Source organism: Phalangium opilio, unplaced genomic scaffold, assembly GCF_054372755.1.
Source record: "Phalangium opilio isolate 3A_F unplaced genomic scaffold, DU_Popi_V2 ptg000088l_1, whole genome shotgun sequence".
NCBI classification, from domain to species: domain Eukaryota; kingdom Metazoa; phylum Arthropoda; class Arachnida; order Opiliones; family Phalangiidae; genus Phalangium; species Phalangium opilio.
In genome coordinates this window covers 3,039,566-3,060,802 of record NW_028324193.1, presented here as the reverse complement: position 1 = coordinate 3,060,802, position 21,237 = coordinate 3,039,566, and the positions used below count along the sequence as shown (strand labels likewise).

The window sequence follows — 21,237 nt, the reverse complement described above, 5'->3', positions numbered from 1 at the left end:
GTAGCGCTTGACTGTTGAACACTTGACAGACGAAAAGTTGGCGCGGGATTTAAAAATTAAATTCCAATAATTCTATTCCTACAGTAATTGTATTCGTTTTCTTCCAAAACTACTTCTACCATTTAAATGGACATAATTTTCTTAAACAATTTCATTATTTGCAAGCTTATTAATAATTGCAAAGAGCCACTTGTGCTTCGTAATGATTTGAGGGCTAGTAAGACGTTCCCCCAACTCCATTTTCGAAAACATCGCTAACTTCAAAATGTCACTTTTCCGTTCAAAACCTTTTACGTCACTATGACGTCTCGAGCCCATCAACCAAACATCAAGAAAAAAGCGATTTCTTTGAGATTTTCGTTACTGAACGTACCCTGAACGTACCCATTAACTCTTCAATTCAAATAGACATAATTTTCTTAAAAAAATTGATTTTTTGCGAGGTCGTTTTTATAATTGAATAGCGCCATTTGTGCTTCGTGACGTTTTGAGCAATGAGATAGATAGAGTTACAATTCAAATCGGCTTAATTGTTTTTATCAAGCACGTTTATCAAAACATGACAGCGCCACCTGTCAGCCCCTAGCGGAACTAATTACAACTTTTACTCGCTTATTTGCAATCAGAAACATCGTTATGATTTTTATTTCATCTATTTATTAGATTAAAAAGGACTAGTTTTTTTATTATTTAACTCGCGTATTTTATTTAGCACGTTTAAAAAACTATCTTGACAGCTTGTTACACAGATTATAGCAGCAGACGGTAATAAAAGATTCATGCTCGACAAAAGGTGTATCGCGAAACGTCGATCTCTAGATCTCACGTTGTGACTCTAGGTTTAATTTATATATTCTATCTCATTCTAAACAACAAAGCAAAGAATAGACCTAAATCGTAATCAGACGAAAGGTCACGAGAAATGTGATGCTGTTAGCAATCTGCCACCATGGAGCAATATTACCATAGACGTAAGTACATTTAAGTCAATTTTAATAGAAATGTCATTATCACTCCACAAAAAAACTACTCCATGGATAATGCCAACCGAAAACGGCAAAAAAATGTAAGCCTATTAAGGGCCAGCGCCGATTGGATGGCCAACTATATGACGGTGATTGGCTTGATCACTGAGTTGTATTTAAAGCGCGAAAAACCGTTGTTGTTTGTGACACGCTTTTGGTGTTTGATGCTAGAGAGTGCTTATATTTAGTTTAAATCTTTTAAATGTCAAATTTCGCGCACGACTTATTAAGTTTAGTTTTATTTTCACGTCGCTAGATCGCAACCAATTTATTTCAATGCCACCCAAGAGTTAAAAACATCTAAACCCAAGAAAGTACTGATACTGAGTACAAATTGTTACGTGAAAACATCGAGGCGCAATGCCAAAGCGAAATTACTAGACTTAATAGTAATTTCGAAGCCAAAATAAAAAACATGACTGCCGAGTTTCAACTAGCGCTAACGCAGATACCAGCGGTAAGATTGTAACTAATCAAAACGGTAAAAATTTGTATAAGAGACGTAACACGTTACACTGTGTCATTGTAGGAACTAAGACAGATGAAAATGGGCGATGTCTTAAAATTAGGTAGTAGATTATTAACTTTCCTCGCGTTGTTCTAGTTACTGGTAATTACTAATATATATATATATATATATGCTGTGGATGATGATGATGTTAGTGAGATGGAGATATCCATCGAGTAAGTTTTAGGCTTAACCCCCAAGTTACTAATATATTAATAGTGGGGATTAAATTTTATTTCCAGACAAACCCACAAGCAGAGGTTGAGGTGTAAGTCGGCTGACTCTGCTGTCAAGGCCAAATCAACACGAAGCATTGTGAAGGCACCTTCATTGAAGAAGGCTGAAAGTACTGGCTGCTTAACGGAAAAATCTAGAAAGCCAAGAAAGAAAGCCTCCATAGATGTTAAACAAAGTGAAGTTTACTACACACATCTGGGTGGAAAGAAAAAAATCACCAAAATTATACCCAAAGTTGATCTGAGGTATAATTTGGAGGGGGGGGGGAATAATTGTTATATGTTAAGTAGATGTCCATTATTTTATTAACAATTCCAAATATTTCTCTTTATAGCAAACCTCTTGCGCGTTCATCAATGAGGAAACCACTTCCTGGTGAATTACTGTTTTCCTTGGCTGGAAGTCCGGTTGATTTCAGTTCACTAATTGAAAGTAAAAATACTAAGGTGAAAATTGATAAGGATATAAGTTTTAATCATTGCGTTAAAAATAATTAAAAGCATTATAATCATCTTCTTCTTTTCCTAGCCCACTACAGTTGCTGATTTGCAAAGCGCGGCAGAAATGCTGAAAAAAACCCTCCCAAAATAGTTTAATTAATTTTATAATTTGTTTTTCTGTTTAATTAATTTTTATAATTTGTTTTTCTGTTTAATTAACTACCATGTCTAAATTTAATTTGCCTTATTTTTTCTTTTAAATTAATTTTGTAAATAAATATTTGTTCATATCTAAAATGTCTAATGTTGATATTAACAAATTGTTTATGTATTTTCTACAATAAAGAATGCTGGCTAAAACCAATGAGATAGATAGAGTTACAATTCAAATCGGCTTGCCGCGAAACACGTTGTTTTTATCAAGCACGTTTATCAAAACATGACAGCGGCATCTGTGAGCCTCTAGCGGAACTAATTAAAACTTTTACTTGCTTATTTGCAATCAGAAACATCGTTATGATTTTTATTTCATATATTTATTAGATTAAAAAGGACTAGTTTTTATATCCCGAATCCTAAGACCCATTCACACCACTCAAGACCAACTTTTAATACTAATTATCTTTAAGTGCGGAACCTCTTGTGTAAAGAACTGTGAAATATACTGCACCCAGCATTCACGGCGACCATTTTCCAATATGGCAACCAAACTATCGTAAACAGCTGTAAAATTTTACTATGATGTTCATGTGGCTCTTATCATAATGTGCACCAATTTTCATAATTTTTGAAGAAGAATGTGGAAAACATTGAAGCTTGCATTCCGGGCGGCCATTTTCCATGATGGCGGCGAAAGCTCGCGCTCTACAGCAGGGGAATTTTAGTATATTTTTTGTTGGGTCAAAAATAACACATGTACCAATTTTCATCTTTATGTTCAAATGTTCTAGGTCAAACCCTAAAAGTCCTTGGCTAATACTGTTCATTGATCAGTTCGCCCGATAATAACTGAGTAGCAAAAAGTTACATTTTCAAACGATTTGAAGGCTTATCGTAATCCGTAACATTTCTTTCTATATTATTCAGTGGCGCCGCCAGGGGGGAGGCTGGGTAGGCTCCAGCCTACCCGTAAATTTCAGAGGGGCCCCGAAATGAGGTAACCATAATTCTAAAATACCATTTATACAATATTTTGACCTACAAGATAATTTACGTTAGACAAAGTTTCACAAGTATGATGACGCTTTTAGCATTTGATTTTTACAATATTCTACAAAATGGGAAATGGGTTAACACTCGTGGTAAAAGTTTTTGACTAGCCTGATAGCCCCAGTAGCACATGGGCTCCACAGTACAGTCTTTTAACAGTCCGTGTGTTCGCTAGGTGTCCTAAAACCTCGGGACTGATAATACACGTAAACACAAGCCGAAAAGCAATAATGTAAACAGTCCATTATTATTACTAATTTTATAAGTCGGTTAACAGTCTTCCGAATGCTCTAAATTTGGCCTGTTTTTCTTACTCTAGATTATATTAAATCAGGCGCGACCAAGTTTTAGTCTTGTTTTGAAACATTCCGCCGGCTTGACTATATTAAGTCTCGGATTTTCAGTGTTAGTCTGGTTATGAGACAGTCCGCTGGCTTCTCAATTTTAACTCTGGCAAGATAAAGTTTTAATCTTGATATGGGACAGTCCGCCGGCTTGACTATATTATGTCTCGCATTTTCAGGTTTATTCTAGTTATGAGACAGTCCGCTGGCTTCTCTGTATTAAGAGTTGCATTTTCATTTTTAGTCTGGTTATGAGACAGTCCGCTGGCTTCTCCATTTTAACTCTGGGACGATCAAGTTTTAATCTTGTTATGTGACAGTCAGCCGACTTTTCTAAATTAAGCCTCGCATTTTCAGTTTTAGTCTTGTTATGAGACAGTCCGCCGGCTTCTCTAAATTAAGCCTCGCATTTTCAGTTTTAGTCTGTTTATGAGACAGTCCGCCGTCTTCTCTAAATTAAGCCTCGCATTTTCAGTTTTAGTCTGTTTATGAGACAGTCCGCCGGCTTCTCTAAATTAAGCCTCGCATTTTCAGTTTTAGTCTGTTTATGAGACAGTCCGCTGGTTTTACTATATCAAATCTCGCCTTTTCAGTTTAAGTTTGGTTATGAGACAGTCCGCCGGCTTGACTATGCTAAGTCTCGCATTTTCAGTTTTAGTCTGGTTATGAGACAGTCCGCCGGCTTCTCTATATTAAGCCTCGCATTTTCAGTTTTTGTTTGTTTATGAGACTCCGCTGGTTTTACTATATCAAGTCTCGCATTTTCGCTTTTAGTCTGGTTATGAGACAGTCCGCAGGCTTCTCTGTATTAAGAGTGGCGCGTTCAAGTTATACTCATGTTTTGAGACAGTGCGCCAGCTTTTCTATATTAAGTCCCGCTCATTCAAGTATTAGTCTTGTTATGAGACAGTCCGCCGGTTTCTCTAAGTCTCGCACGTTTAACTATGCAAGAGTATAACTTGAACGCGCCACACTTAATTCAAAGTAGCAGGCGGACTGTCACATAACCAGACTAAAACTTAAAGTTCGAGACTTGATATAGAGAAGCCGGCGGACTGTCTCATAACCAGACTAAAACTGAAAGTGCGAAACTTAATATAGAGAAGCCGGCGGACTGTCTCATAACCAGACTGAAACTGAAAATGCGAGACTTAATATAGAGAAGCCGGCGGACTGTCTCATAACAAGACTAAAACTGAAAGTGCGAGACTTAGTATAGAGAAGCCGGCGGACTGTCTCATAACCAGACTGAAACTAAAATGCGAGATATAATATAGAGAAGCCGGCGGACTGTCTCATAATCAGACTGAAACTGAAAATGCGACACTTAATATAGAGAAGCCGGCGCACTCTCTCATGACGATCGTCATGAGACAGTCCGCCGGCTTCTCTACATTTCAGTATCTGATATTCATTATTAGTATTGTTATTAGATGTTTTAGGTGTCATTTGTTTTTATTTTATTCCTTATTTCAGTCCCTGACTTCCTTGGTTTTATCTTGTAATGAGACATTCCCCTGGCTCTCCCATAATAAGTCTATGACTTCCTTATTTCAGAACTCTAATCAGACAGTCCAATAGTTACGATATATTAAGCTTCGCGCGTGCTAAATTTAGACTTGTAATGGAACAATATGCCGGCTGCTCTTTTTTTGAGTTTCCAACGTCGTCGAGCTTGTTGGAATTTATCTGAATTGTATCTATATCATGTCAACGTTTGACTTCTTGAATTTGTTCCGTTTTTCATTCTAAACTTCTGTTATTTTATTTAAATGATAATAGTTTATGGAAATGTGTGGTTTCCTTTAATGCCAATGGATAGCGGCATGCTCGTCAAGTGATCACGACTCCTACACTCTACGTGAACGGCCCAAAGTGTAGGATTTCGGTTGAAATAAAGGTTTAGAAAATCCAAATAATAACGAAACCTATTCTCCACTAAAGTTCCACGATTCTGCTGATGTAAATTTGAACTATAAGCAAAACTTCATTTAAAAATCCATTATATCTCAACAACTAACTGTAACATGTTAATTTACCCAGATTGAAATATAAATTTGTCTTTATAAGCATGATTTTACAATAATATCAAAGAAAATGTTACGGAATATGGCTAATTTCATCTTTCCCTTATATTTAGATAAGCCTTCAAATCGTTCTAAAACATATATCTTTGCTCCTCTATTAGTATCGGAGATGAAATAGCAATGAACACTTTCGTTAAGTGCAGTCATTTGAAGCTATTTACCACTTTACGAAAGTCGCCAAAAGTGCGGGAGTTCGGTCGAATGGGGCCTCCGAATCAATTTTTCAATCGAATGGTTTGAAACCGTCCATTTACCAGCCGATATCGTGTCCATTCGCCAGCCGATATCGTGTCCATTTTGCCAGCCAATATCGTGTCCATTTCCCCAGCCGATATCGTGTCCATTTTGCCCGCCAATATCGTGTCCATTTCCCCAGCCGATATCGTGTCCATTTTGCCAGCCAATATCGTGTCCATTTCCCCAGAAAATATCGTGTCCATTTTGCCAGCCAATATCGTGTCCATTTCCCCAGCCGATATCGTGTCCATTTCCCCAGCCTATATCGTGTCCATTTCCCCAGCCTATATCGTGTCCATTCGCCAGCCGATATTGTGTCCATTCGCCAGCCGATATTGTGTCCATTCGCCAGCCGATATCGTGTCCATTCGCCAGCCGATATCGTGTCCATTCACCAGCCGATATCGTGTCCATTCGCCAGCCGATATCGTGTCCATTCGCCAGCCGATATCGTGTTCATTAGCCAGCCGTTATGTTGTCCATCCGCAAGCCGATTTTGCGTCTATTCACCTTGGGATTTCATAACCTTTTACCAGTTGATTTCGTGTCCATCCGCTTGCCGATTTTCTGACCGTTTGCTTGCAAATTTCGTGTCCTCTAGACTACCAATTTCGTGTCCACTAGACTACCAATTTTGAGTCCATTCGCCAGCTGATTTTCAGACCGTTTGATTGCAAATTTCTTGTCCATTCGCTTACCGATTTTGTATCCATAAAGTGCATTTTGCAATCAACCGTAGTAAACGTTGGGATAGCAAGACACTTATCTGGGCGGACATTTCGCACTATAGGGTAGGGTCTAAAGTCACAAATCAGGCGATCCAAAAAACCGTCCAGCTAGTTAAAATTCGTACTGTCCCCGCAGTTGATTTTTGTTGCAGGGGAGGTTATCTCGCTTTTTGATTTTTAGCATAATCGTATGATGAACATTTTTCGTACGTCATTTGAAGCATGGATTAACTAACGCTAGGGATAGTCCACTAACCGCGTTTCCCATGTATTTCCATCGCCAACTACATGTTCCGAAGTAGTCATTGATTCCCCCCTTCATTCCCCCAATTTATTGGACCAAACCGGATGTAGATATTGCGCCATCTCTAGGCAAAATAAATAGTTTCGCGGATTTTAAAGATGGCGGCGCCCAATTGAGGCGGGATTTGTATTGTGAGACATTTTGTGATTAAAAACTTAATTAATGCTTAATAAGAGAGGAGAAATCGTTAATTGGTGAGTAAATATTAAAAACCTCATAAGTATTCATAGGTTGTGCAGTACTAATTATGTTATTTCTGCAATTACGAACCTGTTCTGAAGTTTGAATATATTCGACAATTGTGGATTGGTAAGTGTTTGGTGTTAATAACGATATTAATTAATTTGAGAGTGTAAATCTTTCTAATTATGCATTTAATATCCTTATAGATATATTATTTGTAAAATGAGGAAGAAACGGTGTGTTTATAACGGTTGTGTTAGCAATTCCCAGTATAATCATAAACCACACATGAAGGGTGTATTTTTCGTGAACTTCCCAAAACCAAAGAGACAATATGACAAATGTAAGAAGTGGATCGATTGGCTTGCAAGGGAAGACTACCCAATCGAACGGGTTAGTGGGGACACATACTTATGCTCCAAGCATTTTGTCGGTGGAAAAGGGCCGACAGAACTGTTTCCTGATCCCATTCATGAAGTCAAAGTAATATACTCATAAATATGGTAACTTAATTATTAGGATAACCACAATTAATCTAAGTTTTTTAACTCTTCCAGGGGTTGTTATCTATATTGAAACCCAAAAGTTCAATATTAATCTGTGAAGACTCCGCAGTTAGTGTTCTTGAGTTGCAATTAACTCTTATGGTTCTGATGTGGTGATTAAAATTTTACTTATTATATCAGGAAATGCAAATGGATTCTACAAATGATGCACCAGTGAACTCTACAAACGTAGCACCAGTGAACTCTACAAACGTAGCACCAGTGAACTCTACAAACGTAGCACCAGTGAACTCTACAAACGTAGCACCAGTGAACTCTACAAACGTAGCACCAGTGAACTCTACAAACGTAGCACCAGTGAACTCTACAAACGTAGCACCAGTGAACTGTACAAACGAAGCACCAGTGAACTCTGCAAACGATGCACTAGTGAACTCTGCAAATGATGCACTAGTGAACTCTGCAAACGAAGCACCAGTGGACTCTAAATATGAAGATAATGATCCTCCGAACTTGCGGAAAATGGTTCATCAATTTCCTATACTATTAGGTTGGTCACAGACATTGCTTGAGAATAACTTTACTGTTAGAAAAATCCATGAAGGTACTGGCTTAACTGTAATAGGTGTTACTATTAATGAAAAGTTACAAGCTTCTTACAAGATAAATAATCATGCAGTGAGTGATGCCTCAATTTTAGCAATATTGCCTGAAAGCATTCAAACACAAGAAGAACTACAGAAAACCATTGCCCTTATGTCAGAGTTAAGAATATGTATTGGAAACGGCGAAGAAAAGTACAAACAAATTTTCAAAACCCGCATGCAACCCTTGGGATTTGAAGACTACTTGGGTGCCATTCACAGTCAAAGGTGCTGCCTAGCTCTATTAAAACAAAAAACTAGACGATGTTTCTATTGTATAAAGCAACGAGACAGTTTTAGAATTACGGCAAAAAGATCGAAAAATAATAACCAAAAAACATTAACTCCTTACCGCAATTTGTCAAAAGATGAACTTATTAGTCAGCTGAGAGAGAAAACGAACAGTGCATTAAATTTAAAGGCTAAAATTAAACGTCAGAAGATTAAACTTGAAAGACATATCAAGAAGCGAGGGGAGACAGTGGATGATGATAAGCACGCTTTTCTGTTAAACATTCTTGAATCAAATTTAAGCCAGAAGCCTCATGAAGATGGCCATTTGAAGGATAAAAGACAGAATTCAGAGAAGCCTGGGAGCTCCTGGAACAAGAACCAAAATGAATTCTCAACCATGTTCTTGAAGAGCCAACTGGCTGTGGCAAAGTCCAAGCCCAGTGCCAGACGTTGGCATCCCCTTGTAGTTCAATGGTGCCTCTTTATGTACGAAAAGTCTCCTGGACTCTATAAGGCATTAAATGATTCTGGAATTTTACAATTACCTTCCAATAGTACCCTACGTCGTCATTCTTCAGATTTTGGAACAAAAACTGGATTTCATCCAGAGATATTCACAAAAATGAAGAATGATATAAAGGAGTTACAAAAGTTTGAACACCAGAAATATTTCTGCCTAGTTTTAGATGAAATAAAAATCCAGGAGGATTTAGTTTATAGGGTTGATACTGGGGATATTTGTGGTTATACTGAATTAAATGATGTGACAGAACGTTTGGCACAATGCAAATTAGAATTGTACAAAGAAAAGCCTTTAGCTACTCACATACTTCAGTTAATGCTAAGAGGTCTAACGTCAGGATACATTTACCCATTTGCGTATTTTGCAACCGCTTCTCTTACTGCAGAGAAGCTTGACAGTATAATATGGGAAGCAGTTAGGAAACTGGAACTGGCTGGCTTCAAAATTATCTGTGTTGTAGGTGATGGCGCTGCAACCAATAGAAAGTGTTTCCGCATGAATGCAATGTCTGAACAAGATTACTACAAGGCAAAAAACCCCTACTCTGGTGCCGATGACCGCTGGATTTATTTCTTATTTGACTCTCCACATTTAATAAAAACTGTCCGTAATTGTTTAGCCAACAGCACTGAAAACTGCAAATACAGGCTAATGCAGATCAATGGTGAAAATTTAACTTGGAACAAGATCAAGGAACTATATCATAAAGATCTTAATTCAAGTGGCAACTTAAGAAAACTGCATAAATTGACTTCTGACCACATTAACTTACAGAATCGAATGAAAGTTCGATATGCCACACAAGTGCTCAGTCAATCAGTAGCTAACGCCATGAAACTGGAGTTCGGGGAATCATCGCGAGAACTAATTCGATTTATTGAAATATTCAATAAATGGTTCGACATCATGAACGTTGGACATTTAGTTGATCATTCCAGAAACCCAAATATTCGCCCTTTTACGTCGAAAAACGATTCTCGACTTAAGGTAAATTGGTTGCTATAATATGTGATATTTGACCCTTACTTAAATTTATTTGTTTTAGTGGCTGAAAGATGTATTCCTTGTTTATTTGGAAGAGTGGGAACAGTACGTTGCTGAAAAACCCATGAAACGATCCGAAAAAAACAAAATGTTGCTTAGCCAGGAAACTTTGTCGGGTTTGCGGCAAACAAGTAATAGTTACTTTTCCTAGATATTTAAACCTTATTTCTAATTAGTTATGAATTTTAGCTAATTGCCTTTTGGAACTAGTGCCGTTTCTATTGGATAAAGGAGCAAAGTTTGTTCTAACAGACCATTTTAATCAAGACCCGCTAGAGCAATACTTTAGTAAGCAACGCCAAGCTTGTAAAGCTGGTTCAATGCCAACCTTGTACAAATATTCCCGTAGTGCACCAAAATTACAATGTCTAAAAGAGGGTCGTGTAAAAATTAAGATTGGTGGTGGCAACACAGTTTAATACTACAGTTTATTACAATTTTGTCATAGTATCGTCATTGACAAATTAAAGGAACATTTAACCGAAATTACAATTTATACCAATCATATCACAGTTTATTACGATTTTACCATTGTATCGTCATTGCCAAATAAAAAGGAACATTTCACCGAAATTAAAATTTGTGCCAATCATATCACAGCACCGTCATTGACAAATAAAAGGAACATTTAAACGAAATTACAATTTGTACCACATCATATCACAGCATTGTCATTAATGAGGAAATAAAGTAATATTCAACTGAAATGACGATGTTTATCATATCGTGTCATAGTACCATTATTGATTTAATTCAAAATTGGACGCATAAACTTGGGTTAACTGTTAAGCGTTAGTTAATCCATGGCATAAAATTCATTCCAAATCAGTCTCCGAGAATTTTGTAATATATGTTCAATTAAATAATAACGTGATCGCACTATAATTATTGAGATCATACGAATACTACAATACTATTTTGTGCTTGTAACTCAACTGCTTCTTCACCTCTTCAATAATTTTAAGCTTGTTTTTTTCTTTGGTTTTGAATTTAGTTTGAAGTTGTTTTTTCCTGGTCTCTTCTTTTTTGTAGTTTCTTAATTTGTTAGTATGCCCCTTCCCAATTGTATTAATGTATTTTCGAATAAACATGCATTTAACACTGTTTATAAAGTCTTCGGAAACACCAGCTTGTATAGCTATACTGGCCCATTTGTCGGTTATGGCTTTATCGTTTTGAATCAGTTCTGTAGCCTTTCTAGCCTTGTCCGTTTGGTAAATTTCATTGTAGACGCTACCAACGTGACGCTGGATATTTTCGAAGACTTCTATGGCTTCTGCTGTTGCATATTTGAGGGCTCCACGGTCCTGCCTTTCAACCCATTTGCGAAACTTAATTGGAACCTTTTCAAAATCATTTTCTATTAAAATATTTCCCACCTTCTTTGCTTCGCTGGAACTCTTGTGATTGAGAAGCTTATTTATAATGTATCCAATAACATAATATAGATTGTCTTTCTCTTCTTTTAGTGGAGGATATGAATCATTTTTAGGTGAACTACTTTCGTAACACTTTCCAATAGAGTACAAATGCTGCAACAATACATGCAATCCTTTCAGCATTTCAAGGTCTGGTATTGTACTTTTGTAAGTAGTACGAATGTTACTTATTAAAGTATGAAAATCCAGCTTTAGTGCGTCTTTGAATGTAGTATGCACAAACTCTTCTTTGGTGTTGGTAAATAACGTGGCCAGTAATTTCTTCAATGCCGAGTACAAATCTCCATTTACTTGCATTGAACAAATAAAATCTTTCAACATTTCATTGACAGGATTCTCCTCATCAGCGTATGTTTCAAACTCGTTATTTACTGCAGTTAAGCTCTTTTGCCATGTTTTTTCAAACATTAAATCATACTCGTTTTCTAGTAATGCAGGTTATGATATAATGAAACTGGTAATAAGTTTATAGTATTGCTTACGCTCGACAATTTGGGCACGGCCCTTTGGTTTGGGTGTGCATCTCCTTTTCTTCGTATTTGGTACGGCATTAACTATGTTTGTTAATGGAGGTGTTGGTTCATTAGAAATTTCCTTAACCTCAAAATCCCGTGATACTGCTTCTAAGTCCTCGTCTGCTGTAATGACAATCAATGAAACATGAATGAAACGTGCATTTAATTTAAATTGTTGCTACTTTACCAACACTACTTACCGGAGGAACTTTCTCCATAACTTAATGTTGTAGTTATTGGACGAGAAATACCGAGTAATTCATATGTATGGTTCGAGAACATATTTTGGTAAACAACTAAACAAATGAATATCTTGAAAGACTTATATTTATATTTCATGACAACAAAAGTAATGATTTATAACTCCCACTGTTGCTTCAGCTTTTCATTTTAAAAATATGTTTCAAAGCAGACGACAGGCTGGTCTTTAAATTTTGACGTCATAGGACACGTGATATTTGGTCCAATTTTCTAATGACTTCCTGTTAGGGATAGTACCTGCTGCTAGGGGGCGTTTGGAACAAGCATATTTCATCTTTTAGTTGGAACGAACAATCCCTAGCGTTAGTTAATCCATGTTTGAAGGGAGAGTGAATGGGAGAGGAATGTGATGAGGTGCTATTTTTCTTTTGTCATTGAAGTGAGACTGAATAGGAGAGGATTAAGCATTGCATTTAATTGTACTAGTGAGGTTAAGCATTGTGAATTGTGTTTTACATTTGCTCGATGTATTTAAGGCGAGAGATAGGATTATGGTATTGCCTTGATTTAAATGGGAGGTTTCCTACTTCGACAATAAGGATTTCACGCTTTCAATCCCGCTTCCCTATTTCAAAATTCAAAGAAATCGAGGGAACTTTTAAAAGCAAAAGGAACTATATACTGATGTTATTTTTAGAATGGTCTTAAGACGGTGTTTATTACTGGAAGTTACGTCTATTTCTCCAGAAATCGAGAAAAAATTTAAAATCAAAGGAAAATATATACTAGTAGCAGGAGTTCATAACAATCCCCTTCGGGGTTATTATGAACTCCTGATACTAGATTGTGGACTCGGGATAGTACAATTATAACATAATTACAGTTATTGAAATAACGCTTACGACCAATCATTTTACCACTGCTTAAAGAATTTTAAAAACTTAATCAAGAATGTTACGCTTTCAAGCGCAACGAGAGGCTAATCACACATTGGGAAAGGAATTTAGCACTGTGAAACAGTGAAAGATAGGTCATGGTGAGGCTAATCACTCAAATGTTTTGTTCCTCTATGAAGTCAGAATTACGGGTAATCATTTTAGCACAGTCAATGGTAGAGAATCGAGGGGCTATTCATTAAAATTTTCTGTACGCCTGTTTAGTACAGTACGATGTGGCTACTATTACGAGCCCTTGGGTCGTCTTGTTTCACGCTCTTTACCTAACCTTCTTCTCTCCCATTCCTTCTGTTCCCAAATAACTTCTAGGTCAGACTCCTTTTGGTAAACCGAGTTCCCCTTTCCTCACCACATCGACAGTGCACAATGACCTCACAGGGGGCTTAACTGAAAATCCCCTCACCGCCCCCCCCTCTCTCTCCGGCTCCGTATTTTTATTATTTTCGCAAACTATAGTTTATATAATCAAGGATAGATTTAATTTTAGAAGTAGGAATGGATAACGGCTAGTATTTGCTTCACTCCGACTTATAGCCCAGTAAAGAGCCCCTCCCTCCAACACGTAACCAAAATTTAAATTATCTTATTGGCTCACTTAAACTACGTTTCAATGACGTTGCTGACTGTGACGGCGAAAAATCCGTCATTCCTTTTTACCTCTGTTGCTATGACCCGCCTCTTCTTTCATACTCCCCCCTTCCCGGGAAGGGGTTCCGGGACTTTGACGCGCGCCCAGATTACTCTGTTCTCCATTCCTACTTCTAAAATTAAATCTATCCCTAATATAATAATATAAATTGTCTATTTTCTGAAAATACTGAACTTTAATACATTATGATACAATATGATAAAAATAGTTGTAAATATAATATTATCGACGCTGTGGAACTAGATTTTTCTCTTGAAATTTTAAAAAAGGGGCCCCCAAATCTTCCTTAGCCTATCGGCAAAAAAATCCTGGCGGTGCCACTGATATTATTGTAAATAATGCTTCTAAAGTTAAATTTATATTTAAATCAGGGTAAATAGACATGTTGCAGTAAATTGTTGGATTTAAAAAGAAAATGTTTTTAGTTGAATTTTTAAGCAGCAGAATCAAGCAATTTTAGAGCAGAATGTTCTTTTCGTTCTGATTGCTGTTTTTATTCTTATGAGGAAATTTGTAAAACACTTTTCATGGGTATGAATAAATTAGTTTTCCAGGGATAGATGTAATTTTAGAAGCAGTAATGGAGAACAGTGTAATGTGGGCGCGCGCCAAAGTCCCGGACCCCTTCCACGGGATGGGGAGGGGGGTATGAAAGAAGAGGCGGGGTCATAGCAACAGAGGTAAAAAGGAATTACTTATTTTTCGCCGTCCCCGTCAGCAACGTCATCAAAACGAAGTTTAACTGAGCCAATAAGATAATTTAAAATTTTCTTTACGTGTTGAAGGGTTGGGCTCTATGCCGGGCTATGAGTCGGACTGAAGTAAATACTAACCGTTCTCCATTCCAGCTTCTAAAATTACATCTATCCCTGGGTTTACTTAGCGTGATGTTGAAATAACTAGTTGATAAATGTTTAATAGTTTAAATTTTGCAGATAACTCATGGATAATACTAAATTCTAGTGGAATTTTTGTAGAAATGAGTCTTATGACCTTATTGGTGACGAATTTATACGTGCCCTTGAATCGTACAAATAGCCAACGGGCACATTTTGTGACCACTGCTTCTTCTAACTCATAAAAATCTTAAACTGTATAATTTTTTAGCATTTTGCTGTATTTCATTACAATTCTATTAAAAAACTATTTAAAATCTGTTGAGGTGAAATGAGGTAAATGTCATGAGATCCATATGAATCTGAGTTGATCTTATAAAAATAGTAATTTCGAAGTATGTTTAAAATTGATGTGCCAATTATGTATAGAATTTCTATTGAAATTTGATACGGAAAAATAATTTATGATCCCCCGTAAGAAAATATCACTAACGACAGAATCACTTCAAAGACGAAAATGAATGCAGCCATAATGTTTCCTACAATCCAGACTCGGAAAACCGAAGTGAGAAAGATCAAGTTCATTGGCTCTCCCAATATCAAAGCGCCAGACTCCACTAGGTATTTTTGAGCGTAAAAATTTGCAGAAAATCTGTGGGTAGACAGTAGACTAGTTTCAAATATTCGTTGGCAACTGTTTAAAAAAAAATAATAATAAAATTAATTATAGAATAACACATCGACTGTAATTCAACGTAAAACCTCGAGAATTATCCAGGAACTTAGTTATACCGCTGCCTACGTTAATCAAGGCCTGTGCGCGGTAGTTTCGAAGGGGGCGACTTTTAAGAAACGCCACTTCTTATTTTTCCTCTATTTTACCGCGAGATGGCATTGCGCGCAAAATCTAATATTTTAAAATTCCAAGCGCGCGAAAATGAACATTTCAAATTCCTTGAAGGGAGGGTGAAGTGGAAAATCAAGTGCTTTTTATCGATTCTTCTAGTTATTATAAGAACAGTCTGCATAGTGAAACATCCAGGAAATACTTCTGAATGATTTTAAAACTAGGCACCGATACTCAGGGTTTCCCGATAGTATCGGATCGGTTGGTTTAATATGATACTAAACCAATACTCGTTTAATATGCTACTAAACCGATACTCGTTTAAAATATTTTAAATGGCGCTACGTGACATTTTTAGGTCTTTCAGTAATGTATTGATAATATTTCATTTCTTTGAATGTCAATCGTGATGATTTCTCATTTATATAAAAAAATAATATTATTTTGGAAATACCTCTAAACAGTGTAGTTAGAAGTATAATTCATGAAATTACACTTTAAATTAAATTATTTCCTTGATCCGTAAATGGCACTGTCCTACTAAAAATATTGGCATCGGTCGAAGAATCGAGTTTTTGGATCATAGTGAGTAAATATCGGTATCGGTTCCTGTTTGCACCGGCAACGATCGGTATCGGGTTAAGCCGGGTATCGGTCATCTCTAATTTTCGTCCAAAATACTTACAGATAGTTGACATTCTCAAGGATTTCTCGATGAATTCTTTTGTTGAAAAACATATGAGCGAATATGGGCTCGTAAGTTTTCTTTCCGACATAAATCCGTCTTTTCTTTTCATCCAATTGATTCCACAGGTTAAACAAATGTCCGCGACCAGGATCCCAAAACATTTGCGTTTGATCAATGATAACCGATTTGCCATTCGCCAATTGGTCCGTTACATTTGGATCATTGAGGAAATGAAATAGTCTCCCTCCTTTTTTCCTCAAACCGGGATACGCAATTTCGTTTTGCTGAAAAATTAACGCGTGCAACTGTATCACGAATTAGCCCCGAGACAAGTGTTTTTGTCGACTTAGATTTATTTACTGTTACCAGGGATTCATGTAATTTTAGAAGCAGGAATAGAGAGCAGGGTGTATTGGGCGCACGTCAAAGTCCACGACCCCCTTCCCGGGGGGGGGCATGAAAGAAGAGACGGGTCATAGCGACAGAGGTAAAAAGGATTAACGTATTTTTCGCCGTCTCCGTCAGCAACGTCATCAAAAGGGAGATTTTGTGGGAATAGCTAGACTCATCATTATGTATGACGAAATTTATGATGCGAATAATCCATCTCGCTGCCTAGCTGTTGCATCGACCATTGAAATGACAGTTAGTTAATCGTGACGGGAAGTGTTCAAGCTCAGCCCACAAATCCCTCATAGAAATTAATGACGGATATGGGGCTGTATGTATTCCTTAGAGATGTGAAATTACCGCAATTTAATTCTTAAAGATGGTAATTTATCGGGTAAAGTACCGATTAAAATTTAGTTAATTTACCGATAAAATTACCACTCTAAACTTAAGGTAAGATATAATTCGGTAGTTTTCGCGTATTTTGTAAATTACCGGTAATTTTAAAAGCATTACTGGTTCCTGCACAGACCGATTTTTTAAATGACATTTAATAATAAAAAGATGGCCTTGGGAAATATTACAGTTTTGGGCGGCCAAATTGGTCACAAAATAATTGGGAAAAAAGGGGGGAAAACTAAAAAAGACTATCAAAAAAGCACGCACCACATATTGCTTTAATCAAGAACGAATGTTTTAATCTAATTCTTATTATAAAATTTTCTGGAACATCTTATGGGTTTCGAGCAGCTTTGTGATCACTAGTCGATAAAAAACTTCAAACTGAGAGATTAACATACTCCAGAAGAAACTAAATAGGTTTTAACATAAGTTTATAATATATGGAACATACCGTTATTAAATTGTATATTTTACAATTCTTGGACATGAGAGTCAAAACTTTTGGATTTGCAATCAAATCTTCGATAGTGTCAAATTTTTGGGACTTGCCAGTCATTAGTGTGCCAGTTAAATTTCCCGACCACGCATACGCCAGCACCAAAGTTCCGAAAATCCAAATAGCGCGCAACCATTTCTTCACTCCACGTTCCTCCAATGATGCTACAGCTAAAAGCATTAAATATACATCATTATATGGTTTCTGAAAAACAAATTACTGATATTTCAAACGAAAATTCTAGAAGCGCAATTGTGTAGCTACACATTTTGTAACTTCGCCCCTCAAATTATTTCCTAAACGTAATTTTAGCAACATCAAGTTTCAATTATTTTTTCTTTAGTTAAACTAAGAAGTGATATCTAGTTTATTAGGGAGAAGGTGTAAATTCGCCGCATTTCCAGCTTTATCTCCAGTTCAAACGTAGGTCCGGAGTTAATCTCCGCCTCTAAATTACAACCAGCATCTCATTGGTTCTAGAAAACTGACGTTAGCGCGACGCGAAAAACGAAAATTACGTATTCTCCGACTAAGGAGAGGCGAAATACTTCGGCCTCCTTTTACGTCCCCTCTTTGTATTTTTGAAGAGGGACTGGGACTATGGCGCGCGAATACTTAGGCATCTAAATTAGGACTGTTCGCGAGCCGAGCTGAGCGAGCTTTTTAAAAGCTCGGCAAGCTGGCTCGAGCTCGTGAACAGTCCTAGGCATCTTATACCTTCTTCCTAATAAACTATATATCGCTTCTTGGTTAAACCAGGAAGTGATTTATATTTGAAGGCATAAAAAGGCGTTCGGTGCTCGCGTTATAGCCGACAATTCCCCTTCATTGGTGGGGGGGGGGAGGATTGTAAACGGAGGTGGGGGCTTAATATTTTATCTTACTTTATGTTTTTCACTATCTATCTCTTTTACCTTTGCGTTAAGCCTCGGTTTGGTTTTTGGAACTCACGAAATCATTAGTACACTTGATTCGATTTAGAAATAATTGTAGAACAATTTTCACGTAGAGTTACATATTCAACTCCACCAATTTACGTTCAAAACCTTTAACTAGCTAGTTAATGGCAATTGAAAACAACTGGCGTACCTATTCAGCACCGCGGGCAGCCACCATTTTCTGTTTAATTTGCTCTAGTTATGTTTTTTCTAGTCGAAATACGTCATCCTGGAGTGGGGTGGCGAAGCGGTTAGCGCGTTCGTCTCGCAGCAAGAGGATCCCGGGTTCGATCCCGGACTGTGGCACCGGGTGAAAATCCGGGAACAAATCCTTCCGCGTAGAGTTTGCAAGTTCTCTCCCCGCTTGATAAAAGGAGTTTTCCTCCGCGGTCTAACCCGGTTTCTCCTTTCCATCAAAACTTGCAGAGGTTAACGGTAATAGTTAGTATAGGGCGCTGTAGGTTAGCTGTGGCATAGGGGCTAGCCACCACCCCTCTATGCATTGCAAAGGGACCCACCTGTAAACTAGCCACAGGTTTAGTGTGGAAATCCCTTCATAGACAAAGCCTAGATTATTATTATTATATTATTATTCGCGTCTGTATGACCTATCCCCACGGGATCCAATAGGAAAACGCAGAGCAATGACGGACATGAAAGGGGTGGGGCTTACTTGTCAACTGATACCGGCGCAAAATCTAGCGAATTATTCTTATTGTATATTCCTTCTTGCCATGGTTTAACTATTTAATTAAATCGGTCTAATTTACTTACGATTTTGCAATAAATCAGCAAAGTATATCCAGATGCACTTTGAAAAAGTCCAACAATTCTTTTTCCATAATTTCATTTGTTTACAGGTAGCTAGAAGTGTCACTAGCGACACTAATATCAGGGAGAAAGCGTTCAACGTCCAAACTGTGTTATCGTGTCCTTTGATGGTGAGATTCTTTTGTGAACGCTCGTTCTTAATGGGCATGCTTGAAAATATGGAGAATGAATCGAAGTAACTAATCGGAGATACATGATGTAACATCGTGTCCATTTCACCGGCGAAATATTGCAGTACAACAGTGTCTAGAATCTTTAAAAATATATATATTGTGAACTAAAATTTAACAAGCAAAAATATGAAATTTAGGATTTAAGGTTTGCGTTTGTGATAAGTGGAGGAATCTCTGCAAAAGTGAAAGGAACATGCAGAAGCTTAAATCGAGGGTCCAGGGCAAACAAACTAATTAAATAATGTTCATAAAAAATTTTTTATTGTATTTATTTTCCGAATTATTGTTAAATTAATACTAAAATTTTAAAAATGAATAAACTTTATTTGAAAAATGTATTTATATTTATTATTTTTCATATGTTAATAAATTCTAGGAAATAAAATCCTTTAGTATCGCTTTCATCAACGCCAAGTTCCCGGATAGCAAATAAGATAGGTTTATTAATTGCTCGGACCAGTTTCAGTTTATTCCAAAATCTGGGCTCAGTGCTCCCTGCAGGGACCACTTTATTAATTATTATAGTCTTCGGAAAAAATAGACGGTGGGCTTCCTTATTAGAATTTTTCAAGCTCAACTGTCCCAAAATCCTTCAAATCTCGTCGTTGAGTTTTATTTTAAAGCATTATATTCTATTACAGAAAATGGTACCTTTGACCTCGGTTTTATCCCCTTAAGCCAATGATGTGTGGGGTGTGATTATCCCTTTTTTGGAATTGGGTCAAGATTCACAGACAGCGATGACGCTTCAAGAAAAGGCGGCCAACCCGGTACATCGAAGCCGAAGCCTAAACAAAGCAGGAGACCTTGGACAGAGGACGAGGAAGATCTTTTGTTCATTGGTGTACAAAATTATGCTCGCTGCTGGACTAAAATAGCCCAAGAATACGGGATTAAAAGAACGGCTCAACAACTTTGTGATAAGTGGAGGAATCTCTGCAAAAGTGAAAGGAACATGCAGAAGCTTAAATCGAGGGTCCAGGGCAAACAAACTAATTAAATAATGTTCATAAAAAATTTTTTATTGTATTTATTTTCCGAATTATTGTTAAATTAATATTAAAATTTTAAAAATGAATAAACTTTATTTGAAAAATGTATTTATATTTATTATTTTTCATATGTTAATAAATTCTAGGAAATAAAATCCTTTAGTATCGCTTTCATCAACGCCAAGTTCCCGGATAGGAAATAAGATAGGTTTATTAATTGCTCGGACCAGTTTCAGTTTATTCCAAAATCTGGGCTCAGTGCTCCCTGCAGGGACCACTTTATTAATTATTATAGTCTTCGGAAAAAATAGACGGTGGGCTTCCTTATTAGAATTTTTCAAGCTCAACTGTCCCAAAATCCTTCAAATCTCGTCGTTGAGTTTTTTTTAAAGCATTATATTCTATTACAGAAAATGGTACCTTTGACCTCGGTTTTATCCCCTTAAGCCAATGATGTGTGGGGTGTGATTATCCCTTTTTTGGAATTGGGTCAAGATTCACAGACAGCGATGACGCTTCAAGAAAAGGCGGCCAACCCGGTACATCGAAGCCGAAGCCTAAACAAAGCAGGAGACCTTGGACAGAGGACGAGGAAGATCTTTTGTTCATTGGTGTACAAAATTATGGTCGC

At 37.0% G+C, this 21,237-nt stretch overlaps 4 protein-coding genes across 12 annotated transcripts; 2 read left to right on the top strand and 2 right to left on the bottom strand.

Annotated features, from left to right (window-relative positions):
• Nucleotides 1–1,669: 1,669 nt before the first annotated feature.
• Nucleotides 1,670–2,372, top strand: LOC149649085 (uncharacterized). The gene is made up of 4 exons (XM_089849392.1): nt 1,670–1,709; nt 1,776–2,015; nt 2,105–2,216; nt 2,299–2,372. The coding sequence occupies exons 1-4, from the start codon at nt 1,693–1,695 to the stop codon at nt 2,359–2,361; spliced, it is 432 nt and encodes a 143-aa protein (XP_089705518.1). The 5' UTR covers nt 1,670–1,692; the 3' UTR covers nt 2,362–2,372.
• Nucleotides 2,373–7,037: 4,665 nt separating this feature from the next.
• LOC149649084 (uncharacterized) lies at nt 7,038–10,960 on the top strand. Of its 4 annotated transcripts, XM_089849508.1 has the most exons (8): nt 7,038–7,313; nt 7,401–7,428; nt 7,509–7,785; nt 7,860–7,916; nt 7,989–8,412; nt 8,488–10,196; nt 10,255–10,384; nt 10,443–10,960. In XM_089849508.1, exons 3-8 carry the CDS (start codon nt 7,525–7,527, stop codon nt 10,670–10,672), a joined length of 2,811 nt encoding a protein of 936 aa, XP_089705634.1. In that variant the 5' UTR covers nt 7,038–7,313; nt 7,401–7,428; nt 7,509–7,524; the 3' UTR covers nt 10,673–10,960. The 4 variants fall into 4 exon arrangements, with proteins under 4 accessions (XP_089705634.1, XP_089705633.1, XP_089705635.1 ...); XM_089849507.1 differs by having other exon boundaries at nt 7,989–10,196; XM_089849509.1 differs by having other exon boundaries at nt 7,989–10,196; nt 10,430–10,543.
• LOC149649083 (uncharacterized) lies at nt 10,644–12,789 on the bottom strand. Of its 5 annotated transcripts, none has more exons than XM_089849514.1 (6): nt 12,578–12,789; nt 12,408–12,503; nt 12,175–12,330; nt 11,860–12,117; nt 11,633–11,785; nt 10,644–11,564 (listed from the first exon to the last, which is right to left on the bottom strand). In XM_089849514.1, exons 2-5 carry the CDS (start codon nt 12,487–12,489, stop codon nt 11,751–11,753), a joined length of 531 nt encoding a protein of 176 aa, XP_089705640.1. In that variant the 5' UTR covers nt 12,490–12,503; nt 12,578–12,789; the 3' UTR covers nt 10,644–11,564; nt 11,633–11,750. The 5 variants fall into 5 exon arrangements, with proteins under 5 accessions (XP_089705640.1, XP_089705641.1, XP_089705637.1 ...); XM_089849515.1 differs by having other exon boundaries at nt 12,175–12,327; XM_089849511.1 differs by having other exon boundaries at nt 12,408–12,789.
• Nucleotides 12,790–17,215: 4,426 nt separating this feature from the next.
• On the bottom strand, nt 17,216–19,655 carry LOC149649082 (uncharacterized). Of its 2 annotated transcripts, XM_089849391.1 has the most exons (3): nt 19,385–19,655; nt 17,651–17,842; nt 17,216–17,585 (listed from the first exon to the last, which is right to left on the bottom strand). In XM_089849391.1, the coding sequence occupies exons 1-3, from the start codon at nt 19,653–19,655 to the stop codon at nt 17,566–17,568; spliced, it is 483 nt and encodes a 160-aa protein (XP_089705517.1). In that variant the 3' UTR covers nt 17,216–17,565. The 2 variants fall into 2 exon arrangements, with proteins under 2 accessions (XP_089705517.1, XP_089705516.1); XM_089849390.1 differs by having other exon boundaries at nt 17,216–17,842.
• Between the last annotated feature and the right edge of the window lie 1,582 nt (nt 19,656–21,237).

Excerpts from the sequence above, each read along its gene's own strand:
- LOC149649085 (XM_089849392.1), top strand. Across the intron at positions 2,016-2,104 it reads ATACCCAAAGTTGATCTGAG|CAAACCTCTTGCGCGTTCAT; the intron begins GTATAATTTGGA and ends TTCTCTTTATAG. Across the intron at positions 2,217-2,298 it reads TTGAAAGTAAAAATACTAAG|CCCACTACAGTTGCTGATTT; the intron begins GTGAAAATTGAT and ends TTCTTTTCCTAG.
- LOC149649084 (XM_089849507.1), top strand. The coding sequence starts at position 7,525 with ATGAGGAAGAAACGGTGTGTTTATAACGGTTGTGTTAGCAATTCCCAG. Across the intron at positions 7,786-7,859 it reads ATCCCATTCATGAAGTCAAA|GGGTTGTTATCTATATTGAA; the intron begins GTAATATACTCA and ends TAACTCTTCCAG. Across the intron at positions 7,917-7,988 it reads TAATCTGTGAAGACTCCGCA|GAAATGCAAATGGATTCTAC; the intron begins GTTAGTGTTCTT and ends TTATTATATCAG.
- LOC149649083 (XM_089849512.1), bottom strand. The coding sequence starts at position 12,546 with ATGAAATATAAATATAAGTCTTTCAAGATATTCATTTGTTTAGTTGTT. Across the intron at positions 12,331-12,407 it reads TTATGGAGAAAGTTCCTCCG|CAGACGAGGACTTAGAAGCA; the intron begins GTAAGTAGTGTT and ends TTGTCATTACAG. Across the intron at positions 12,118-12,174 it reads CCGTGCCCAAATTGTCGAGC|AAAACGAGTATGATTTAATG; the intron begins GTAAGCAATACT and ends CTGCATTACTAG.
- LOC149649082 (XM_089849390.1), bottom strand. The coding sequence starts at position 19,655 with ATGGACACGATGTTACATCATGTATCTCCGATTAGTTACTTCGATTCA. Across the intron at positions 17,843-19,384 it reads TGCTGATTTATTGCAAAATC|CTGTAGCATCATTGGAGGAA; the intron begins GTAAGTAAATTA and ends TAATGCTTTTAG.